The sequence below is a fragment of the Nicotiana attenuata genome, chromosome 9, assembly GCF_001879085.1.
Source record: "Nicotiana attenuata strain UT chromosome 9, NIATTr2, whole genome shotgun sequence".
In the NCBI taxonomy this organism is placed as follows: Eukaryota; Viridiplantae; Streptophyta; class Magnoliopsida; order Solanales; family Solanaceae; genus Nicotiana; species Nicotiana attenuata.
This window is the reverse complement of record NC_031997.1, coordinates 8399475-8426394: the sequence shown is the minus strand read 5'-3', so window position 1 is coordinate 8426394 and position 26920 is coordinate 8399475. Positions and strand designations below refer to the sequence as shown.

General features: G+C 39.0%; 1 protein-coding gene across 2 annotated transcripts in view; it reads right to left on the bottom strand.

Moving 5' to 3' along the window:
• The window catches only part of LOC109232041, a 48245-nt gene extending 42262 nt beyond the window's left edge, over window positions 1-5983 (bottom strand). The window contains exons 1-3 of one of the 2 annotated variants that reach the window (XM_019397681.1): window positions 5501-5983; window positions 4254-4333; window positions 207-257 (exon numbers count right to left, since the gene is read on the bottom strand). In XM_019397681.1, the coding sequence (XP_019253226.1) occupies window positions 207-257; window positions 4254-4333; window positions 5501-5707 (338 nt within the window). In that variant the 5' untranslated portion in view covers window positions 5708-5983. The remainder of the gene's footprint in view (window positions 1-206; window positions 258-4253; window positions 4334-5500) is intronic. The other variant, XM_019397682.1, reaches the window with a different exon arrangement.

The window sequence follows — 26920 nt, the reverse complement described above, 5'->3', positions numbered from 1 at the left end:
AGCAATATCAGGTTCATGCAAATTGAGTATGATGAATTCAAGGGTGGGAACAGAAAGCTGTCACAAAATACTGATAAAAAAAGAAAGCTGTTATAAAATGTATAATAATGACAATCTCAATAAGCTAAATGCCAGTGGTCCAGTGAGAAATGAACCTTGGATTTTCAATGGGAAAGGAAGAAATATAAGTTACCGGACAAAACTACCTTAAGAGATACCGTTTCAACAGCGCCACACATTTTGCTACAACTGCTGGGCTGATTCAAAATTAAAAAGGGAAAAAAAGGACATAAGTTGGACAGAGTACAAAGTAATGGTTATAGGAAATGTGAACATCCAATAGGCAATAAAGCAGAATAAATTATCAAGAGGGGAGAAATGTAGTTTCAGAAGTACAATGCCTACAGAACAGTTCAAAATTACAGAAGAAAATTGCTGCTACAATAAACTATTAATGATCTTTTTCTTCCTAGCTTCAGCTGTAACAATATTTCTTCACACTAAAAGAGCAAAGGAGAGCATCAGCAAACTGCCATGATATTTAAGTATAGCGTGAACTAGGATCCAGCAGATACTTTTTGCAGTAAGCTACAAATACTAATGATTCTCATGTATATACATACAGAAAGCAATAACATAAACAATACATTTCTTACTGATTGATTATTTTTCTTATTTTCCTTCTTCACAGAAAAATATCGTATATGTATAAGCTTTTACCTATATTTTAAGTTTATGGTAGTAATCTTTTTTGCAGAAAAATATTTTTCCTTGTTCGCCTATGTAGAGCTTTTATCAAAAAAATTATCTTTCTTTACATCTAAGAGAAAAACATCTAGCAACTTCCATAGTGAATTACTTTATGATCGGAGATGTTGCACTTCTTACGAACTTTTTAGTTTGTGATTAAGCAACTAAATACGCAATGACTCCTTGATTGTGAAGTACTTTCACATAATAGATGTATCAAGAAGGTTAGATTTCACATATAAAAAGAGGAATAACATCCAATTATCCAGTATCCTATCAAGCTATCTTGCAAGCACCAAATTTGAATTAGTGGGCCTTACATTACATCAAGGTTTAGGATACGAGATGCTTCCCATCAACTGGGCTGCTAACTTTCCTAACTAAAACATTTACGAATTACTGTGTTTTACCGTGTTAGGAAGAAAGTCTTGTTCCTTGACAAGTACAAAAATATTCCTAGTACAGAAATCAAAGCACATGCAAACTTTACCCTGCATTTCTGAAGGGCATATTGGAAAAAATAAAAAATTATACCAATATAGAGAATTAACTACAGAAACAAGAGATAATTAACAAAAAAATATTATATTAACACAATATAGTCTCGAATGGAGAAATAACACTATAAACCTTAGCCTCCACTTCAATATACATTAAATACCTTTCGTCCACTATTTTTTCTTACTACTTTGGCTTATAGATCCTAGGGGTGGGCATTCGGTATTTCGGTTCGGTATTTAAGAATTTCGGTTCAGTATTTCGGTATTCGGTTTATCAATTGTGTATACCAAATACCGTACCAAAGTATTTTGGTACGGTTCGGTATTTCTTATTTTGGTTCGGTATGGTTTCGGTACGGTTTCGGTTTAATAATCGCTAAATAAGCAATGCTAACGAGTGACAATAATCCCTAAATTCAATACTCAGCAGTAAGCAACAGTGCACATTTGTATCAAGTGAATTTGGATGGTTGTCGAATAAACTAGTGAAAAACGTCTGACAAATTACTTGACAGATATTTTTTGCTAATTTAATACAAATTTTTTTTTATCTTTAATCATTCTTTATTTGAAGTTTACTATTTTCATTAATTTAAATTCATGTCAAGTAAACTTACTATGAGATAAACAGCTCTATCGAAAGATTCTTCATTCTTTCTGATTAAACGTAGAGGAATTTCAACCCAATTATTAGGAACGTTTAACCATGAGATAAGGGAACGTAATTTGTTATCCTCAATTAATTGAACTTAATATTTAGTCTATATGAAGAAAATTCTCAGGCTCCCCAACCTTGTAAATAGACAGATAATCTCTTCCATCTCTATTGTACCTTTGCTTTATTCCTTCTGATTATTCAAATGAAACTGATAGGAGTATACGTTATACTTAATGAGATATTATATACGTAGAGTCTATGTTATAAAAACCTAAGTCAAAAAAGGTTTAGAGTGGGCTTGGCAGTTCGGCTGGGGCACTGGAAATTAAATCAAAAAAGGTTTGGGGCTTTGGGCTTGGGCGTTGGAGCTGGGGCTGGGCAGTATGAAAAATAGAAAATGTCTTTAAAAAATCGGTATTTCGGTATTTCGGTATACCGAAATTTCAAAATTCTAATACCGAGGACCGTACCGAAATACCGAAATTGCAATACCGAATTAGACCGAAATACCGAAAAAACCAAAACTGAAATACCGAATTAATTCGGTCCGGTTCGGAATTCGGTTTTTCGGATTTTATGCCCACCCCTAATAGATCCTATGCCGATCACAAATTATCTTATGGAAAAGGCTATATGATACCATTTAAAATTATATCACTTTTAATGATTATCTTTCCACGTCCGTAGGCTTCTAGATAGTTCTTTTCCTTGGAAGTAGACTTTTTAAATAGTAGTCTTAAATATTTTTAGATAACATCAAATACTTCACCTTTTAAAGAGGCGATTTTCTTTAGTCCTTCAGCAGTTAGGAAGATAATGATAATGAACCTGATCATATTCCATACCAATTTGGGTATATTTGGTTGTATGCTTCAGGATTATGATGTCCATCCGTGGTAACTCAAAATATTGACTTGGATTAAAAACCAAACACTAAAGGAAGTAGTTCTTATTATATTAGGTCAAATTCCTCTAAATTGATGGTGATCAACTTTCACAACTTGTTTGTGACCTCCATCTTTTAAAAACTAAAGACTGCTATGGAAATAGGATTGGAAATTAGTATGACACCAAAAACATATTGTGCTCAGTCAATATTATTGTATTAACTAAGTTTCATAGCCCATGTAGGTTGTAAATCAGGCAGTAATAGAAAAGCATAGTAATTTCAACGGTAATGAAACTGCTCATATTCCATACCGATTTGGGTATATTTGGTTGTATGTTCAGGTTTACGATGTTCAGCCGTGGTAACTCAAAATATTAACTTGGATTAAAAATCAAACACTAAAGGAAGTAGTTATTAGATTCGGCCAAATACCTTCTAAATAGATGGTGATCAACTTTGACAACTTGTCTGTGACCTTCATCTTTTAAAAACTAAAGACTTCTACGGAAGAAGAGTTGGAAATTAGTATGACACCAAAAACATATTGTGCGAGGTCAATGTTACTGTGTTTTAAGATTCATAAGCCATGTAGGTTGTAAATCAGGTAGTAATAGAAACGCGTAGCAATTTTGAACTAAACAATATAGTGCAATGACGCTTATCAAAATGAACAAAATAAAATACAGGGTAACGCAGTTCGATTGAAGAATATCACCATTTCACACTCAGAATTAAGATACTATCAAAATCCAGTCCAGAAAGGGCAGATACTCCTAAATCCTTTTTACTGGGAATGCTTTTCTAGGCTTTGGATCAAATCGCAAAAGCTACTAATGGAAATGCATTTAAATTCTTAACATAATATGCTTTTTAGGCACGCCACGAGAGGGTAATGTTTCTGTTTTTCTTCCTGCAAGAGAGGACATCAGGCATGCATTTAGTGGATAACTAGACGCACGCATCAACTTATGAGCTTGTGCAATTTCATTTTTTGTTTATGGGAATTTGCCTATAATATTGCATTAACTTAGCCTATTAAAAGTCCTACTTTTCCCTTACAAAAATTTGACATCATTTGTCCCACAGTGCCAATCAAAGTTGCATGGTACATGTTGCATTCTTTACATATTTCTCATGAGAAAGGATTTTTACTGATTTAACTTCAGCTCAACAAGTGCTCATATACATGCTATCATACTAGAAGATAAGACATAAAAAGAAACACTCATCAGAAGCCTCTTATAATCAGTTCTAAATCTACACGAAAAGAATTAGATAATCCTTGTCCCTTGATAACTTTATAATCAAAAGAATGGCAATTAGCTCAAATTTGAAATTCAGCACAGAAAAAATTCAGCATAGTTATGGCAGCATAAGACAGATACAGAAGTATACTGCTCTGAACTACGTAGGCATGTTAGTGTACCATTGCATCTATCAACAAAGTATTGTATACCTGCGTTCGCGCTCTGCTATTGTATGATCCAAAATAATAACATAAGCCAAGTCAGTGGTTGGATATGCTGCCAGATATTCCTGTAAAAAGATAAGCTCATATAATGAATGCAATATCTCATCTGATGTTGTAATTTTAGAAACATCAAGTGCTGGTCAATAGGATTTGAATGAATCCATACTACATGACTACCATGATATAGAAGGACATATGCCAAACAGTGTGCATCTTTACCAAAGCAATTATGCTAAAAGAGCTAGTACACCATAATCCAGTAACCACTTAAGTTTCAATTTAAATGACTCCTATTAAGAAGAAGAAATCCCCTGCTAAGACAAGTTATTTACTTTTCTTGTTAAGGTTTGTGGCAAGAAAAACAGCATATGTGATCATTCAACTATTATTCATTCCAACATTAAATTTCATACTGTGATAGTTCACTTGTAAAAATGTAGCACTTACCTTTTAACTAGTTCGAGTCCCATTAATTCAGTTACTAAATAAAAGCACAACTATGAAACATAAATAGCATGTCAGGAATTGGATGGGACAACATATAAGGAGGGATTATCCTCAAAATTCCGACACGAAAAACCTTTGACCATATAGGCTTATAGAATGCCCAAATATGATAGCTTCTAAGTTTTAGGGTAACTGCAAAGTCTTCAATTGAGTATGAAATAAAATAGATGCATTTCAACTAAGAAACTGTTTCAATATTTGCCGTCATGGCAAGAGTTTCTATATCAGTCTGAACACACAGATTGCATGTCATGACAAGATTATCTTCATGTATTTGTTAATCCAATAAGTTGGGAACGGTTCTTTTTGCTTACAAAATTATTAGTCAAATTGGCGAAATTAGTTAAAACTTTTCAAAATAAAGCTAGCATCCAAACCTCACACTTGCTCTTTTGATCTTTTGCAGCTTACAAGTTTTTGTGTTTGTTTGTCTCCTTTTCCAATACCCAGAAAGACTGCAGCTGAATCCCCTATCTTAAAAACATGCTAACTAAATGACTATATTACACTTAACAACATCATAAACCCAAAAGTCCTAGACATTCCACACCCAATTTCCTAGATTATGACGCAACTACTCATTACATCAGCAAACGTAAAAGGGAAACTCGAGCTTTAAATAAAAATGCAGGTACTAAACCTTCAATTTTATCAAAAAATAGGAATCAAAACTAGTGTAGTAAACCCTAGATTCAATAGTGTAAAAAGAGAATCGAAAGTCTGACCCGAAGCGTTCGAGAAGCTTCGGAGGCAGTGGCGGAGGGGGTCCCATGGTGAGCAGGAGAAGAAGAAGAGAGACAATCAGCGACAGCTCTGCGAAGTGGCTCAGGTGGCTTCTTAAGCGAAGAAGATCTCAATCTGGAAGCTCCTCCGCCTCCCAAAGGCAACCTGGAGCTGGCTGGGCTCCGAGATGGACTGTAGATCGCCGACATCAATTGCTATGTGATGGAGATGTTTCGAAGTGGATGCTATAGACACATGGGATTACAGCACAAAATGTAGCATTCAACTAAGCTAACTCTGAATTTGTCCTTTCTCCATTTGAAAAATGCAAAAAAAGAAAAGTGTTTGTAATCTGTGTCTGTGTGTGTGTGTGAGAGAGAGAGAGGGTGAGATGTGGAATTGGCAAAGTGCAAGAGTATAATTAGCTGTATGTCTTGCGGTATGAATGTAATTAGAGCGTAGTTTTATTATTAGCTGGCAGTCGCTAAGTTAAATGCGGGCACTTTCAACTGCTGCCAGGGTTTTTCCCCCATAATTCCTCCACCTCTGTTTGTATTTTCTTTTTCTTTCCTTTCTTTATTTTTTATTCTTGTCATGGATCACGGTTACATTTATTGTCAGTTTTTTAAATGTTATGATCCAAATCTGGAATTAGGTCCTCACAAGGTATCTAATAAGTCAGTACCCATTAAGCAAACCCACCAAACTAACTCATACTGAGATCGTAAAAATAGACAAGATGGAATACTACTAAATATGTAAAATCAAGTGATGATACACGTTGATTATATACCCAAACTTATACTTATTCTTTGATGTATAATTTTTCTCTCAAATCTCTATCTTAGTAACATTGATATTAATTTACAAAATTGTGTATACATAACTCGGCATACACGTGCTGTCGAGACTAGTATAGATAAAAATGTGAAAACGAAGCATAATATCAAAACATCTGGTACAACCCAATGAAAAGCTTAGTTATGGTGTTTACCTCGAAAATACGAGTAACAATTAAATTTGATTTATGGTTTAAAGATATGTGATTTAGTTCAATACTAATTAATAACCAAGAAAGCTAGCGTGCAAATGAAGTAAGTAGAATCAAACCAGTATGTAAGCCAGTCTCAACCTCGAGCCAAGGTGACCTCGAGGTGAATCAAGAACAGTAAAGCAAGAATAATGAAGTTAAAAGACAATTCTGATGAACAATGAGCGAGAAAATGAGAGAGTAAATTCTTTGCCAATGATTGAATGTGTTTACAAATGATTGGGTGTCCCTTTTATATAATAAGGGAACCCTAAATAAGGTACATTTCTATTTACAGTAAAGAATCGCATTGGGACAACTGTCTAACCGCCTAGTACGGATTCGTACAAATCTATTCCGGGATTTACGCCTTGATTTTGGGGATGTGGCAGGAATCTTGCTCATTCCGTTACAAATCCATAACGGCATTATCTCGTGGCTGGTCATATTAGGCTCCGATGTTCCTCGAATACTTAGTTCTTCGAGCCTCGTACTCCGTCCTCAGGCTCGAACTCGGTCTATAGTAAGTCTATTCCTCGACGCGAGTCTTCTGTTCCTCGATATGAACCCTCGAATCCACAAAATTGAGGGCTCCCGATTCTACCGAATACAGATAGTCCCCGTGTTTCTTAGAGTAAAATGATAAGAAACGATTTGAACCGCAATTTTCCGGAGTTTCCGATGATGACGCCATTCCCGTGATGTAGGCGCTCGAAGTGACCGAAACATCCCGTCGGTTCGCTTTCTCAAAACATTAAATGCGTGCCAGTAATGGTCGGCCATTAGCGCCGCCGAACCATCACCGCTTATCTATAAATACGGGACTCCTCTTTTGAATTAAGAACTTTACTTCTTTATTGCATTCTCTCTGATCCCTTCTTCTCTTCATCTCTTTCTCTCACCTCCTGCTTCCGTCGCCCTTTAAGTGCCGGAAAACGCCAAGCTCCGCCACCTTCCGCATCTTTTAACTTGAAATCATGGCAAAAATCTCTAAAACAGTTCCTAAAAAAGAGAAGGCTTCTTCTTCCTCTTCCTGGCCGGCCAAACTTGCAGCGCCGGCCCTTCACGAGATCATTCCCGGCCCTTGTGTGATAAAGAAAGATTTCAACATTGAAAATCCCCCTAATATCCCAGGCCGATGTGAACATGTATCTCGATACATTAGCTCAATATCGAAGAAGTATCTCAAGGCCATGAAGAAGGTCGTGGTACAGATCCCCGACCCCGAGGAGATCTACTCACGTAGAGGGGTTCTTAAGTGTTTACACTTACCCCTTCACACTGGGTCCCCTTGATCCAGTAGTGATTGACTTTTGTAAAAGGTACGAGGTTACCCTCGGCCAGATCCATCCCTCCTTTTGGCGCATTGTGATTATGTTGCGCTACTTCTCCAGCAAGGCCGAGGGATTTGAGTTTACCCTCAACAATCTCATTCGGTTGTATCGGCCTCAACTGTTTCGAGGGCTGATCAAGCTTCAACATCGATCAAAAAAAGCTTTCTTTTCTAGTAACGACGAGGATAAAGACCGAGGCTGGATGAGTCGGTTCGTCAGAGTGAGGACCTGGGACATCATCCCTAGGGGAAAAATGCCATTCCCGGAGAAATGGAACTTCAAACGTAAGTGAAGTCCTTTTCCAAATACCCTCTCATATTCCGCTTCTAAGTTTCATATTGCCTTTACCTTTTTTGCAGTTGTTGCTTGGATGCGCCATGCGATCCCCGACCTCGAGGACTGGGTCCGAAGATTAGCTGCAACCTCCTCGTATGATGAGCGCAAATGGCGTGACTTATCGAGGGGCAAATGGGAGGCCAAGCACCACGGTTAGTTCTTCTCCCAGGTTTTCTGATGCTTTCCTTTTACTGGAGATATTTTCCACACTTACGCTTGTCTATGTAGGTATTGGAGATGTCTTTGAATGAGGACATCCCCGCCTGGGAAAGAGACCGAGTCCCCGATTCCAAAATTGGGAAAGACAACAAGAGAAAAAGGGCTTCAGAGCCTGAAGACTCCCAGGATAAGAGGGCCCCTACTCGGAAGCCAAGGAGGAAACTGATTCATGTGGATGTATATTCGGCCCTCCAACTTCTGGACGATGAAGAAAGTGAGGGCAAAGAATCGGCGCTGGTGCATCGAACTAGGAAACCGGTCGAGGCCGCCAAGCCCTCCGAACTAGAGACCTTGCCTCGTGGTGAGGGAACTCCGAAGCAAGACTCGGGCAAAGCCCTCAAGTCCTCTAAGGTCGAGATCATTCCCCCGCATTCAACAAGTACACCGGAGGGGATAAGTGCCGAGAACCCCAAAGCTAATCAGAGCGCCCCGAGTGAGGAGCTCGGAGCCGTGACAATAGGTCACTCCCCTTCTATACCATCTTACTCTGAGGAGGCGATAAAGAACGCTCAAGCATTGCAAACGCCCGACCCGAGCAAGGTCCTTGAAGAAGATCCTTTTCAGGATTTTTTCGCTGGGGTCGATGATGCCGCTGACCTTAATGACGCATCCACCCTCTTCGAAAGGCTCGTCGTCTCTTCTCTAGGGTAAACAATAACTTTTATTTGTTATAACTTTTTCGTCTTCCCTTCTCTTGACTGATATCTCTTTATTTTTTATGTAGGCCATCATCAAGTTCAGGGCCAAGCTGAGTCAATGTGAGGCCGAGCTCAGGAAGTCTTCGGATGAGGAGAAGGCCATGAGGCTCCTTTGTAGCCAAAAGGAGGAGGAGCTCAAGGACCTCCGGGTTGATTTGTCCAAAGCTCCCAAAAACGAGACCGATCTAGATAAGCAGGTAACCGTGATTTTGAAAGAGTATGGTCTTCTTGGCCATACTGTGGAGGCTAATACTTCAATGTCTCAGCTGCAGCAAAAGTTGGAGGTGATCGGGCAGCTCCGGGGCGAGGTTGATCAGGTTAAGGCTGACTGCCACCGATGGAAGGAGAACATAGATCGGCTTGCTAGTGATAAAGTGGTTGCTCTAGCCTAACTGGCCTTGGCTGAAACTTAGCTCTGAGGTATTAAAGTGAAAAATCTGGCCCAGGCCAAGAAGATCGGGGAACTCGAGGCCAAACTTGCTGAAGCTGGGGCCGAGGTTGCTAAAGCCAGGGCCAAACTAGAGAGGACGAAGGCCACGACTGATAAAACTATCGCCGTGTACTTAAGGGATGCTGAGGCTGTTCAAGTAGAGCTAAGGAAGGCCTCTGATCGGGAAAAACGGAGTAATGATTTGGCCAAGTGCCAATCCCCGAGAGAGACCCTCGAAGAAATCCATGCGCGAGGTTTCGACCTCATTGAAGAGATAGCCAAAGCAAAGGTGCTGGAAACCGATGCCAGGTTTCTCGTCTCTTCCGATGATGAAGATGTTGTTAGTGGTTCTGAGAGCGAGGGAGATGAAGATGGATTCCCCGAGGAGGAAAATCTCGAAGAAGCGGCTATTAAAGGTGTGGCTCCTAAAGGTGCAACTTCTGAGGGTACGACTCCCAAGGATGTGGTTCCCGAGGGTGCAGCTCCCAAAGTAGATTAGGTTCTTTTTGTTCTTGTTTTTTGTATAAGTCCCTTTATGGGCATTGTAAATACCCTTTTTAAATATAAAGAATTCCCTTTGCTTCATCTCCGATTGAATTCTGCTTCGTCTTCATTTGTGAAAAGTTTTGATGTTATAATTCTAATGATCAAGCGAGCACTGGCTCGGGCTCAGAATATAACAAACCCTTAAATTTTTAGTGATCAATGGGCAATCTTCGAACTTATAATAGAATATCTCTTAAGGTTTTTGTTAACCCTCGAGCTATGTTTAAGTCGATTTGATACGAGCTCGGGATGATGGGATTCTTGAGTCCGAGTTGAGTGAAAGTAAGGTCTCGGACTCTGTATGCTTCGGCCCTAAGGCTCTTTTATATTGGCCCTTAGGCTCTTTTAGGTCGGCCCTTAGGCTCTTTAAGTTGGGCCAATTCGGCCTCTAAGACGGCTATAATTTTTCCCTCTTTTCGGCTGAAAGACTTAGTGAAAATTACTTTATGCCTTAGCATGTGTTTTTGTACTCGTTGGGTTTTTCGAGGGTTCGATCAATCGGAACCCCATTTGTAATCCGTTCGTGTTATGATTATTGTATACCTCTTGAGGCTTTTCGAAGGCTGATGTTATCGAAGCCTTTAAATTGTTTGAGGGCTGATTTTATCGAAGCCCTTTTTTATTTGCTTTTGCCGAGGGTAGCCTAATTTAACCAGTTTTTCAAAGTATTTGAAGGCCTTTAACTTATGGCTGAAGTCAGACGTCTCCGAGCCGCATTATTTCGGTCGTAACCTTTTATATGATTGTAGTCTTTAATATGGTCGTAGCCTTTAATATGGTCGTAGCCTTTAGTACGGCCGTAGCCTTCAGGCATGCCTCTTGGACTTATTTCCCGATAACGTTTCGAACTTGTTCGAAAGGTTAGTCCTCGAGTATGATGGCCTTGGCCTTTATGCTGAGGGGATGCCTCTTTGAGGTCTTATGAATTCGAGTTTGGATGACTCGAATGTGTTGACTGTCGATGACAGTCCCCGAGTATTCGAGGTGTATTCGTGCTTTGGCCCTTGAGCCGTTTCTCGCAAGATTATAGTAGCAAATTTCTTTGAGACACAAAGTGTTTTGATATAGAAAGAATGCTTCTTTAAATAATTGATACATGCGTACATGTTTTGCCATCGGGGCTCGACTATTCTACATGGACACGGTTCATCTGACCGTTTGTCCCATTAAAAAGTTTTCCTATCGAGGCCCTCTTTGGCGTGAAGTATTTTCCTCGAAAATATCATCTCCAAGGGTGATGCCCCCAGTATTTGAGGTTGATTGAAAAGAAGCCTCGGATACTGTTGAGTTCTCCTTAGGTAGCACATAGTTGTTTCCTCGTTAAAAACCTCGCTGGTCAAACCTATTCGGGACCAAATCCGGACTAAGGGAAAAAGAGTGTAACGCGTGCTTTAAAACCTAAGGTCTTCGTGTAAAAGGTGCCCTCGATGTCTTCGATCGAACACCTACAATGGTTTAGTTTTACATTCAAATGGACAAAAGGAGAAAGTAATACCTTAGCAGTAGTATCGTTTGAGTAGTGATACATTCCAATTGTTTGGCAGTTTTTCGCCTCCCATTGTGCCAAGTTTGTACGATCCTTTACCGACAACTCCGATGACTCAGTACGGTCCTTCCCAGTTCGGGCCCAGTTTCCCTTCATTCGGGTCTCGAGTATTGAGGGTGATCTTCCGTAGAACTAAGTCCCGATTCCGAAGTGTTGAAGGTTAGTCCTTCCATTATAATATCTCTCAATTCTTTGTTTCTACGCTGCCATCCGAACAAGTGCAGCTTCTCTTTTTCATCTAATAGCTCGAGGCTAGTATTCATAGTCTCGTGATTTTACTCCTCCGAGGCATGTCAAAACCTGGAGTTGGGTTCTCCGACCTCGACCGGGATCAAGGCCTCGGAGCCATATACTAAAGAGAACGGAGTAGCCCCCGTGCTGGACTTCGATGTCGTTCGATATGCCCATAGAACTTCTCTCCATTTTCCTTTTGCATCGTCCAACCTTTAGGTTTTGTATGATAGCTTTGTTTGTTGACTCGGCCTGCTCATTCCCGGTTGGGTGGTACGGTATCCATAGTATCCTCTTTATTTTGTGTGCTTCGAGGAACTCCGTTACCTTGTTGCCGACGAATTGCTTTCCATTGTCACATACCTTCTCGGCAGGTATCCCGAATCGACATATGATGTGGTCCCGGATGAAGTCAATAACTTCTTTTTCTCTGACCTTCTCGAAGGCCTGTGCTTCCACCCATTTAGAAAAGTAGTCAGTCATAAATAGTATGAATTTAGCTTTACCTGGGGTCGTTGGCATAGGGCCGACTATGTCCATTCCCCATTTCATGAAAGGTCACGGGGATAGGATTGAGTGAAGTTGCTCTCCGGGCTTATGAATCATCGGTGCAAACCTTTGACATTTATCACACTTTTTGACAAACTCCTTAGTGTCTTTTTCCATGTTATCCCAGTAATACCCTGCTCTAATAATTTTGCGAACTAAAGACTCGGCGCCGAAGTGATTCCCACAAGTGCCTTCGTGGACTTCCCGTAGAACATAATCGGTATCCCCCGGTCCTAAACATACTGCCAATGGTCCATCAAAAGTCCTCCTGTACAATGTCCATCTTCATCCAGTGTGAACCTAGCAGCCTTGGTTCGTAGAGCCCTCGACTCTTTATGATCCGACGGAAGCTTTTCGTTTTTCAAATAATCAATATATTTATTCCTCCAATCCCAAGTCAAACTTGTAAAATTTATCTCGGCATGACCCTCTTCGACCATAGATCTCGCTAATTGGACGACAGTCCCCGGAACAATATCATCTTCTTCTATTGATGACCCGAAGTTGGCAAGTACATCGGCCTCACTGTTTTGCTCTCGAGGCGCATGATCTGAGGTCCATTCCTTGAAGCGATGCAGGGTTACCTGTAGCTTATCCAAGTATATTTGCATTCTATCCTCCCGAACTTCGAAACTTTTGTTTACTTGGTTCACTACCAATAGAGAATCGCACTTGGCTTTAATGACTTATGCCCCCAAGCTTTTAGCTAGCTCGAGACCTGCAATCATGGCCTCATACTCGGCCTCGTTATTAGTCAACCTAGAAGTTTTGATAGATTGTCTAATAACACTACCTGTTGGTGGCTTCAAAACAATTCCAAGCCGGGACCCTTTCACATTCGAGGCTCCGTCCGTGAAAAGGGTCCATACCCCCGATGATGTACCCGATTTTAGCATAAGTTCTTTCTCCACTTCGCGTATGAGGGTCGACATAAAATCGGCCACGAAGTCAGCTAAGATTTGAGACTTGATGGTCGTTTGAGGCTGATATTCGATATCTTACCCGCTAAGTTCGACGGCCCATTTGGCCAACCGGCCCGATAGTTCGGGCTTATGCAAAACATTTCGAAGGGGATAAGTGGCAACACACATATAGGATAACACTGAAAATATGCATTTAACTTTCTAGATGCGCTTATTAATGCAAGTGCCAATTTTTCTAAGTGTTGACATCTAGTTTCAGCATCACCTAGAGTTTGACTTACATAATAAATAGGGAATTACGTACCTTGCTCTTCTCGAACCAGTACCCCACTTACCGCTATCTCAGACACTGCCAAATACAAGTAAAGCTTTTCGTCTACCTTCGGAGTGTGAAGCAGAGGTGGGCTCGATAAATATCGCTTTAAATCTTCCAATGCTTGCTGGCATTCCGGGGTCCATGCGAAATCCTTTTTCTTTTTGAGCAAGGAAAAGAATCTATGACTTCGATCGGATGACCTCGAAATAAATCGACCCAAGGCGGCAATTTGTGCTTCCTCAGGATTTTGAATGTTTCCTACAAGTAAGTTAAATGGTCATCTACGCGCAGGGACTTAACCAAGATATCGTCAATGTAAACTTTCATTGATTTACCCATCTGTTCCTCGAACATTTTGTTAACTAAGCGTTGGTATGTTGCTCCAGCATTTTTTAGCCCGAAGGGCATTACATTGTAACAGTATGTTCCAAACTTAGTGATAAATGAGGTTTTTTCCTGGTCCTCCGGGTTCATCTGCATTTGATTATACCCGGAGTAGGCGTCGAGAAAGGTTAGTATCTCGTGGCCGGCCGTGGCATCGATCATGCGATCGATGTTAGGCAATGGAAAAGAGTCTTTAGGGCATGCTTTGTTTAAATCCTTATAGTCTACACACATTCTAAGTTTGTTTCCCTTTTAGGAACTACAACTACATTGACTAACCATTTGGGGTATTTTACCTCCCGAATAGACCCTGTTTTAAGAAGTTTGGTTACCTCATCCTTTATGAATGCATGCTTCACCTTGGACTGGGGCCTCCTTTTTTGCTTTACCGGTTTGAACCTGGGGTCGAGGCTTAGCCGGTGTGTTGTTATTTCTGGTGGGATCCCTGTCATATCTAAATGGGACCAAGCAAAACAATCCATATTATCAATAAGAAATTGAATGAGTTTTTTCCTGAGTTCGGGGGTTAACCCCGTACCAAGGTATACCTTTCTCTCGGGCATGTATTCGATCAATATGACCTGCTCCAGTTCCTCAACCTTCGACTTGGTTGCATCGGACTCTTCAGGAATGACGAATGTTCGAGGAGTAAGGAGATCCTCTTCTTCGTCTTCGGTTACCTGCTGCTCCGATTCAGTCGAGGCTGGGGGCGGTGATTGCTATTTGGCCGTCTACTTATCTTTGGTGCTTGACTTTTCCGAGGTCGAAGGCGCTGGTACCGGTATCACCTCTTCGACTGCAAACATCTCTTTTGCAGCGTGTTGTTCTCCGTAAACCGTTTTTACGCTATCCACTGTTGGGAATTTCATCATCTGATGAAGGGTTGAAGATACTGCCCTCATGTTGTGTATCCGTGGTCCCCCGAGAAGTGCATTATACCTCATGTCGCCTTCGATGACATGGAATTTTTTATCTTAGATGGTCCCAACCACATTCACTGGTAGGATTATCTCCCCATTTGTTGTTTCGCTTGCCATGTTGAAGCCATTTAGGACTCGGGATGCTGGTACAATTTGGTCCTGAAGGCCGAAATGCTCTACGACCCTCGATCTGATTATGTTTGCTGAGCTACCTGGATCCACTAGAACACGTTTAACTTGAATTTTATTTAACAAAATAGAAATTACCAGGGCGTCATTCTGCGGCTAAGATATGCCTTCCGCTTCCTCGTTATTGAATGATAGAACGCCCTCGGGCACGTAGCTCCGAGTCTATTTTTCTCTGGTGATCGACACCTTGGTCCGTTTGAATACAGGCCCTTGTAGAACATCGACACCGCCAACGATCATATGAATTATGTGTCGAAGTTCTTCCTGCTCATTTTTTCTGTTTGTATCTTTTTCCCTGAAGTGGTTCTTTGCTCGATCACTGAGAAATTCTCGAAGATGGCCTTTGTTGAACAACCGAGCTACCTCCCCCCTCAGCTGCCCGCAATCTTCAGTTCTATGGCCATGTGTGCCATGATACTTACACATCAAGTTCGGATTCCTTTGAGAAGGATCGGTTTGTATAGGCCTGGGCCACCTGGTGTCCTTGATTCTTCCGATAGCTGACACGATCCCTGATGCATCTACACCGAAATTATACTTCGACAATCGAGGTGCTTCCACGGAGTTGGTATGTCTGTCAAAACCATTCTTACTCATGAGTCCCCGAGAGTTTTGACCTCGATCGTTTCTCCGATCGTTCCGAGGAGCGTTACGCCCCGAACCATTGTTTCTCTGATCGACATATGGCTGGTACTGTTCTTTGTTTGACCTTGATTCCCTGTCCGTATCCTCGGGGGCTTAGCTGCCAATCTATTAGGATGAACTGAACCCGAGGGGGCTCCCAACTGGTCGTCCTCGACCCTGATCTTCGATTGGTAACGATTATGTACGTCTGACCACGTTACAGCTGGGTACTCGATCAGATTCTGCTTTAATTGTCGTGACGCGATCGAACTCCGCTCGTTCAAACCCTGCATAAAATCCTGTACTGCCCAGTCATCCGAGACTGGTGGTAATTCCATTCGCTCCATTTGAAACCGGGGCACGAACTCCCTAGCATCTCGTCATTCCTCTGTCTTATCTTAAAAATGTCTGATTTCCTTGTCTCCACCTTTATGGCCCCGGCATGCTCTTTCACGAAGGCGTCTACTAACATAGCAAACGAATTGATAGAGGGCAAGTTATGGTACCAAATCATGACTCCTTTCGGCAAGGTTTCCCCAAACTTTTTCAACAATACTGATTCGATCTGATCATCATTCAAGTCGTTTCCTTTAATCCTGCAAGTGTATGAGGTAATATATTCATTAGGGTCGGTTGTCCCGTTGTATTTAGGTGTATCGGGCATGCGAAACTTTTTAGGAATGGGCTTTAGAGCCGCACTCTGAGAGAATGGCTTCTGTATGAACTTTTTGGCATCCAAACCTTTCAAGACCGGGGGTGCCCCCGGTATTTGATCAACACGGGAGTTATAAGTCTCAACTTTCTTATCATTATCTTCAATCTTATTTTCCCCATACTCGATTCTCTTGGTGAGTTCTTCGAGCATCCTTATAATCGTGGGGTCAGTCCTTGAGCCATTACCGTTTAATCTTTCTGGTATCGGCTCAGTACGTCGAGTGTTTTCTGGTTCGACTACACTTGGAGTTTTGTGCTGACTCTAAAGTTGAGCGATAGCGACCTGTTGAGCTTGTAGCATTTCGAATATTACTTGGAGGTTGACTCCCCCGTCTCCTATACCAGTGTTCCTTGGGCACCAGATCGGGCTTCCCTGCGTACACTTCCTCCGGGGTCTGCACCTAAATCCACATCTAAGGCTATTGTCACACCCCCTTTTCTCGCGAAATCGGGTTTCGACATTGACAACTCTTTTAAGGAAGGGTTTTAAAAGAGAGAGAGAGTCGCCACCTAACGGATTAAGGTGCGTTAGGGCACCTATTGCAAATAACTCAGATTATACTAGTTTGCATCACCAGAGATCGGGTAAGGGCTCAAATTACCTCGAGGGAAAGGTGTTAGGCACCCCTCGAGGTCCACAACGGTGGGTCCCGCNACCACTAATAAAGAAAGCGAAGGAGTCATTTAATAGGGATGGGGGGTCCTAAGTTTTTTAGCCTATAGGATCACCCCGTGCAACATAAATAATACTTCGTAACTCTCCCAAGATGGGGGTGTTACTCATATTATTCAGCGGGCATATTCAGCGGGCACAGACTACCATTTCCTGCTACCCGATTACTATTTTTGAATTTTTACCTAAAACGCTCTAATCAATTCTAACTCGTGTCCTACACGTGCACTACCCGTCCCTCACCTATGGTCGTGGAGGCATTGGGACCTCTATTTTGGGATGGTTCTAGATTCAGCTTAGGTTTCTCAAAATTGTAAAACTAAGCGACATACAAAACATATTGGACTTTTCATGCAAAAGCAGATAAAGGCTCAATTTAGCCTCCACACATAAGGCAGCAAATGCACACAAAACATATTGGCGTATTGACAGTTTAATCAGTTAAGGATATTAGATCCTATAGAAATGATTTCTACGTGACTCTGGATTTCAAACATGCGGACAGTTTATGCAAAGTATAACTAGGTAATTCTGTAATTGCCTATAGATTTCAATTAAGGAATTTGAACCTATAGGCAGGTTATCTAGGCGACTTACTCGACAATTGACAATAGAAGTGCTTCATAATTATTACTTACTCCTATAGGCATGCTTTCTAGTGGTATGCAGATTTCCAGTTTTAGCAGTTGACACAAATAATAATTATCCTTACGCGCGTGCATTCTACTTTTAGTGATTGAGTCTGTTTACTAATTCCCGAAGACATGCATATTAACTAAGCGATTGTGACGATTGATTAAGGCCTATAAACATGATTTCTAAAGAAACAGATCTGAGTATGCTGCAATTAAACTATTATTGCATTTCCTATAGGCATGGTATCTAATTATGCGAAACAAAACAGACAGTATACTCGCAGAATTTATTTGAACCAGAATAAAATCCCTATAGGCAGGTTTTCTAACATGCGATGGCAGACATAAGCATTTAGAAAAATTTTAGCACACAATTTCTGGGCATAAAATAAAACCTATGGGCATGTTATCTAACGTAATAATAGCAGAAAACCTATAGGCATGTTATCTACCCACAGAAGATCAGATAAACCCATGTCCCAATTTCATTATCACCCCCAATTGTTATTACAGAAAAGAAAATTATTATAGACCATAATTAATTGAATAAATTACATAGTATGTAAACTATAGGAAGCCTTCAGTAGGCCTAAAACAACATCTGGATGGGCCAGGCCCTTCAATCCATAACTTCTCCAAAAGCTGATGTTCATAGAACCACAAAGTGATTGACTCACTTCTGTTTTAAAGCACAAGCTTACCCAGCCAACCCTATAGTGTGTCAGAGTTCCCAAGGGCTTCATAAACCCCCGACAGTGCTCATACTAGAGTAAAAAATCAGAACCAATTCAAGGAAAGATTAGAAACCAAGTCCTGGTGTGTCAAAGTTCACGAGGGTCTCATAGGAACCCTGAGCAGTGCTCACACCAAGAAGGCCAAGGACAATACTCAGATTAGCAAGGGTTAGGGTTCAGAAGAGTGCAGGTCAGGATTAGAAATCATACTTAGGGATAGAGTCACACACAGAAACAGAGACAAGCACTTTGAAACTAATAAGTTTTGAAACTAACAAGTTTGAAACTTTAACAAGGGATCAAAACATACTTCACAAGGACAATAAAGAATTCAGATTAGGAAAATAGCATGCCGGTGATTAGTAAGAACTAATAGCATAGTGAGCACATAATAATATACTAACAAAATAGATTAAGGGGTACATGATAGGCTGGTTTAAGGGAATGATATTAAAAACATTTAAGGATAGCATTGAGTGGACATAATCAAACAGGTTTCATCACTAAGTTAAGACAAGCCTAACACACATAGAGCAATGAATCTAGTACAGTAGCATATTGAGCAATTGAGATGGAGAGGAGTCTTAGTGACTTACTAGTTCGAATGAAACAGGAAAAGGTTAAGCAATGAGGCAATGACCATCAATAGCAGCAAACAACAATACAGATTTCTGGCCTTGGCTTCCAGCCGGCCAGGAATCAATACAGAATATAGTAGTATAGAGTATAGAGTTTAGTAGTGAAAGTAGTTCGAGTTCTTAGTCCTCTTCTAAGGGGAAGGAGGGAAGGGGTTTAAATAGCCTTAGGCTAGAGTACACAAACATGGAAATAATCAATCAACTTATTTAAGGAAAAACTCAACACATTATTAAGGCAAGTTAGAAATAACAGTGCATATACGCGTATAACAGTAGTCAAACAAGTCTGGGAATCAAAGATTCTCATGTAATAATTAAGGCAAGAACAGATAGACAGAATCAGTAAGAAAAAATGGAATAAGAATCGGAACCCTAATTTTTTAGGGTAAGTAAAATCAGTCAGAATAATCAAAGGATAACATGCATATAGATAGCTATAGGAAAATATATATTGAAGAAAACACGTTAACAAAATAAGAATCATAACAGATCTGAGCCCTAATTTTAGGGCAAATAAACTGGTCAGCAAATTCACAAAAATAGAATGCATATAGATGGATATAAGGGAACATTAAAGGCGATACTTAACAAAATAGAACCAGGACAGATCTTAAAAGATCTGAGCCCTAATTTTAGGGCAAGTAAAACCAGTACGAAAATCACAGGTAAACGGAACATTTAAGAAGATATTCGACCATAAATAGAACTAGAACAGATCTTAAAGATCTGAGCCCTAATTTTAGGGCAAATAAATTAGGCAAAAACTTTTAATGAAAAAAAATAGCAGAGAAAATAGACATGCGGAAACATAAAGGAGAGTTTTAATTAATAAAAGTAAGAAAAATTTAAGCAGATCTTAAAAGATCTAAATCCTATTTTTAGGGTAAACACAGAGTCAAAAGAATCTCAGAGATTCGTACCCAAAGAGGTGAAAAATGAACCTAGATGAGAAAAGGGGAAGGTTCGAACCAGATTTGGTCCAAAATGAGGGAAATCAGCTTGCCATGTTAGGAAAGCCTCTATGTTATGCCACAAACGAGTAACCAATAGTGAGACAAAACCAATAAGGTAAGAAGATCATCGATTAATTCCATATCCGATTGGGATCGAAGAAAGATTTGGGGTGACGGTGCTTTGGGTTTCAGAGGGGAGGAGAGGAGGGAGTTTAAGGGCGGCATTTGGTAAGAGTGATTAGGGTTTTTGGGGAGGGAGTTAAATTAAAATGGGGGGTATTGAATAGGGGTCGTTGATCTTGAGAGATCAACGGTCGGGATTGAAGGGGGGTTTGGGTCGGGTAAAACGGGTATTGGGTTAGGCGGGCTGGGCTAAGTAATTGGGCTGGGGTAATTGGGTTGGTTTGGATAGCTTAGGTCCGAAAATTCAATTAAAAATTGAGGCCGGATTTTAAATACCCGATTTATTAAACAAATAATATATAAAAATAATACATAAATAACAAAAATATCATTTGTGCATAAAAATGGTTAACAACAATTATTCAACACTTAAAAATATAAAAAGTTATTTTTTTACATAAATAAAGTAATTATAAGTATATATGGGCTATTATTGCAAAATGTGCAACTGTAGCCTTTAAAATGCAAATGTATTTATGATAAATATGTTAAAAATATTTAAAAACCTAATCAGGGTGTAAATGATAAAATTAGATGATAAAATCATCATAAAAATAATTTGTGATGCGATTAATGAGTATTTATATGATAAAATGCAAGAATAAATTAATTTAAAGCCCTTTAGAAATTATAGGAAATTATGAAAAGAATGCTTACATATGTTCATAAATAAAGTGATGGTGCATATGCACTATTTTGAAAGTATAGATGCATATTTGAAAAATATGAGGAAAAAATTGGGTATCAACAGCAATGTGCGAACTAACATCGTCTGGTTCCCCATTTGGTGCTTCCCCAGGGTTAATTGGTGGTACACAGAACCCTATATTAATTTTTTCTCCATGAAATCCAAGACCCTCATTGCTGTGTACGTGTGCACTTTGCGAGTTTGACATGTTTTATCCTGAAAACAAAAATTCTTGACAAGAACAAGTGTGAAAATAATGTGTGTTATTAGAATCACTACTGAAATAATCACTATTATCTTTAGCCCTATGGTGGGCGCCAAATTGTTTACCTCGAAAATACGACCAACAATAAAATTTGATTTATGGTTTTAAAGATATGTATTTTAGTTCAATACCAATTAATAACCAAGAAAGCTAGCGTGAAAATGAAGGAAGTAAGTAAAATCAAACAAGTATGTAAGTCAGTCTCAACCTCGAGCCAAGGTGACCTCGAGGTGAATCAAGAATAGTAAAGCAAGAATAATAAAGTTAAAAGACAATTCTGATGAACAATGAGCGAGAAAATGAGAGAGTAAATTCTTTGCCAATGATTGAATGTGTTTACAAATGATTGGTGGTCCCCTTTATATAATAGGGGAGCCCTAAATAAGCTAGATTTCTATTTATTGTAAAGAATCTCATTGAGACAGTTGTCTAACCGCCTAGTACGGATTCGTACGAATCTATCGGGATTTAGGCCACAATTTTGGGGACATGGCAGGAATCTTGCTCATTCTGTTACAAATCCATAACGACATTATCTCGAGGCTGGTCATATTAGGCTCCGATGTTCCTCGAACACTTAGTTCTTCGAGCCTCGTACTCCGTCCTCAAGCTCGAACTCGGTCCATAGTAAGTCTATTCCTCGACGCGAGTCTTCTGTTCCTCGATATGAACCCTCGAATCCACAAAATTGGGGGCACCCGATTCCACCGTATACATATGGAGTACTAGAATATGAGTACGAAGTACAAGACGCGACTCAAAAACCAAGGTCTACACTAAACATAAAGATAGAACTAATATTGCCTCGCTAAAAGTAATAATGGCTAAGATAAGTTCAACTGCTTGATCATCCTCAATAGCCTGCACACATGCAGGGCCGGCTCTAAGCACAAGCTACTAAGGCAAGTGCCTTAGGCCCCCCATTTTTGAGGGCCCCATATTTCAATAATAGTTACTGACGCAAGAAATTTTATGCATGGGGATTGTTACACAAATAGTGTGTCAGATTTTATATTTACCTTTTAGTTAATATAGCTTATACTTTGACAACACACAATTATACACACACACACACACACACACACACACACACACACACACAACATAATACAATTACGTAAATATAATGTATATCACGTCTTCTTCTTCTTCTTCGAGTTTCAATCTGAAATTCAGCCAAAATCAAGTCTAATCTTCACCAAAACACACTCAAAATTGAGATATAAACTCCAAACCATATTCCCAATTGTTTGCAACAACACCCAATCCAAACAAATAATGGTTTTTGAAAACCCAAATTTGAATTCAAAGCTTCAAAGCTTTTTAATGGCCGTCAATGGTGGAATTGCTGCTCTCTTTTCCTTTGCTTTACATTACTAAAATTAGGGATTGAGAGATAGAGAGACGTAGAGAGAATTCCTTTGCTTTACGTAGATATCTTCTTCTTCATTTAAAATCAAGCTAATCAGAGACGTTAATGGAGGTAGGAATTTTGAATAAGAGTAAAAATTTCATCTGGTTTTTGAAGAAGAGATGAAATAGGCGTTAATGGAGGATTTCTGAGATTTGTGAAGAGAAAATCATGGGTGAATGCAAGATACGTGGTTGAGGGGGGTGGGATGTGGAGAGAGAAACGTGGGGGAGTGAGAATATACGGTATAGTTATTTTAGGACACTAATTAATATAATTAATTTCCTTAAAATGTACATAAATGATAATTGGGTATATAAAATATAATTATAGTAAAACTTGAGTAGGGAGAGTAATATAGTTTCATATAGTGTATAGGAATGTAAAAATTCCATATATANTGTCAGATTTTATATTTACCTTTTAGTTAATATAGCTTATACTTTGACAACACACAATTATACACACACACACACACACACACACACACACACACACATATATATATATATATATATATATATATATATATATATATGCATGCATCCACCAACTATTTTTAGTTTAAGAGATTAAATGGGTGGATGTTTGGGTTAATTCTTTTTTTTTTCTTTAAAATATATTGAATTAAGATAGAAATTATAGAAAAAAGGCCTCATATTAATATTTGGCTTTAGGCCACAAAATATATCGAGCCGCCCCTACACACATGCATTAATTGTGAGTTTAAAAGACCCGGCAAGATCATCCACTCAATCTTCGAACTTAATCCTCGGACAAGTCTTTAAAAATTGCTTGATAATGCATACTTAAGTAATACAAAGCAATACAAATATAAAAAAGTATACGAGTAAAGCATGTGAGCTACCATGAATACTAAAGAAGGTAACATGAAAAATGCTACTACTTGAGAACTATTAAAGTTGCTATGGGGTTCGCTCAAATGTGAATCCGGCTTTGGAGCATGGGTTGCCTGTCTGACTCACGTGATGCGGTGCATCAATCACCTCGTCTTACCGCTACTAAAGTTACTAACTCATAAGAGACATACATCGTGCTGAAGCTAACTTAGTGATGAAGTACACTAACAGGTGAACTAGGGCTAAATTTTGGAATGAGTGCACTCAATGATATAAATAATTTAAAATAAATGTATTTGTTCTGTTGTAGATCCTTGCAAGATTAATTCGAAAAATTGGCTCTAGTTCATTTAGAAAATGCGGTTCAGGGGATTATATGTGGAGTAATTTCGCATAAATTAATATCGTTACCTCAGAATTTGGCAACCTCAACTCCATTAGCAACTATAATCCCTTTTCGGTGAGGTCATATAACTGCTAGAAGTATCAAAATAGTGTAAAGATAGCTACTAGGATCCTCCTGAACTACTATTGATATTCCAAAACTAGCTACGCAAGGTTATGCTCGTCCATGCACAAGAACTAGGTAGTTTAAATCCAAACACACAACCCATATAGCATTCTCTAAAGGACAAGCAAGCAAACTGAGAGTTAAAGTCTCACTTGCCTCAATATGGCAAACCTTTACTTCACTTGAAATGCGAAATTTTGCTCAAACGAACTCCAATGACCTTAATATTTTTCAAAATTAAGAATAGCAGTTCAAATTGTCTATGAGGACTATTCTCATAATTTTAGGACGTCTTAAAGTTAAAGTCAATTCTTGATCAACTCCAAAGTTGACCCTCAGGTTAATGGGTTAAATTCCAAAATAAATTTCATAATTGAGTGATCATAAGCTAAAGATTCTAAATTTATGCTTAGATTCTCAAAACAAAACCATTTGCATGCTCATATCCTTAAATTAGGTGATTCTAAGGTTATATCCAAATCTTAATAGTTTTCACCTTGATTCATGTTCTAATGGTAAATCTTGCGATATAATCATAATATAAATATAATTCGAAGTTAAAATTGTTACATCTCGCGTTTTCGTACGTTAAAAGTTTCGTCTTCAGTTAATTGACATAGGCTCGGGGATGAGATTATCTTGAGATTAACGTATTTACGCTATTTATAACAAGCGAAAAATAAGTGTCATGAAGGATAAAGGGTATACGAATTAAAGAAAATGAGTTTCGTTGAAAGTGACCAATTTGGGATAAAATACGGGTCGAGCGATAATACCCGATAATTATGGACTAGTAACATACAAGGTACCATATGGCCATGATAAAATAATGTATAAAGTATATTAAAAATGAGTAGTATTTTTAGGTAAATTGAGATAACTCTTAATTATACGGGTAATTGGTTAATTACAGGGTAACGGAACATTACCCAGTTAACTAATAAGTGGATAGAAATTAATAAATTACATATCCAACACATGGCAAGAAGCCACAAATCTAGAGATGACTAAGTAGTCATTTATGCCTAGGTGGCTACCTAAGCTTAAGTAAGAATTTAATAATTAAACAAAACAAGACTTATAACAAGTCTTGTTACATTTCTATACTGGATAGAGAGAAAGAACCAAAAACGTTAATTTCTTGGTTTGATGTTCCAAAAAGCTTCAAAGAAGCAAATTTCGTTCAAAGAATCAGAAGCAAATTTCGTTCAAAGAATTTCAAGGAATCATAAGCAAATTTCGTTCAAGAATTTCAAAGAAGCAGAAGCAAATTTCGTTCAAGAAATTCAAAAAGCAGAAGTTTAATCCGATTTTTTTGAGTTCTAAGTTGAATCAACGAAGGTTTTCCAACGGAATATTATACAGAGTTTTCCCTACTCCAGGTATGTTAAGGCCATCCCTTCTTTCTTTTGGCATGGTCCAAATTATACAGAAGAAACGAGCAAACGCACAGTTTTCATAAATTACTCTATCCATAGAAATACTAGGGGTGTCTATATTCTTGATTCCCCATGTGGATTGTTATTATCTTCTATTCATGGGTCTCAGAATAATACGTAGTTGAAAAAGTTTATCCGGAAGGAATATTGAGATTTTTACGTATTTTTCATACATTTCACCCATTTATACATGTGCATTGACCCATGACCAGATAATGCTGTATTCTGGGTCGGGCCCAGGCCTAAATGGGCTAAATGGGCCACGCTAAATGGACCTGGGCTTAGCGGTCCCGGGCTCTGGCGGTCCCGGGCTTCACGGTCCCGGGCTTCATGGGCTCAACGGGTGGAACCAGCCCATGACGGGCCTAAGCCCACATGGTCCTGGGCTAAATAGGCCGGGCTCGTGGGCCCATACGGGCCTAACGGGCTTTTTTATTTCCGGGCTATTTTTTTAAATTTTTTTTGTTTAAGGCAATTTCTTGTAAACCATATATGTATATACTAATATAAATTGCTCTTATACATGGCTATGTAAATATATGTTGTATATATAATATAGAAACCTAATTATTAAAGTGCTTGAAGAAAAAGTAAAATAACAAAATAATAGTAAAACTAAATTATCATGCATAATAAATTAATAACAAAGTAAAACATTAAGCATAAATACGTCTAATAATTTTAAAGACGAATTTCCGGATAAATACGCTCAAGACAATACTTTATATGCCTCCTTAAAATGCCTGTGGTACACCCTGAACGAAAATTTAAGACTCTTCCACAGTTCTTGCACTTTANTTGAAGCTTGAATAGATAAAATATCCCGAGCCATCCTTGCAAGAACCGGAAAATGTTTTTCCCTTGCCTTCCACCATTCCAAAAGATCAAAGGTGCCGTCTGGATTCTCTTTTCAAGTCCCTGCGACAAATAAACTTGAAGCTCATTTAGATGTGAAGTCTCATCAAAATTATCACCTTGAGACCCCTAAACTCCGTCCAAGATTTAAGTGCTTGTAGGCCCGCAGCTCTTTTAGATGATTGTGAACTAGACGAAGTAGGGGTTGGAATATTTGGCCTAGCATGATCTAACGCAAGTTGGTAAGCATTATAAATTGTTTGCGCATTTATTTTAATTGAGGCTTTTGCCTCTGCAAGTGTAGAAAATTCCTCAACTGAAAGATCTAAAGCCTTATAAATATTTGTGTACCAAAAGTGAGGACCTCCTAATTTCATTGTAGGATTTAACAATGCAGCAACACCATAAATAGGGGGGATAGGGAAAAAATATTTTTTAAACTTTTCTTTCATTGCATTTATAGCAAGTTGATAAATTTCCCCACCCTCCGAAAATTCAACAAACAAATCACATAGTGCTGCAATATAAACTAAACAATTTGAAATAGTAGGATAAGGTTTAGGAACCTTTCTTTCTCTAAGGCCAAAT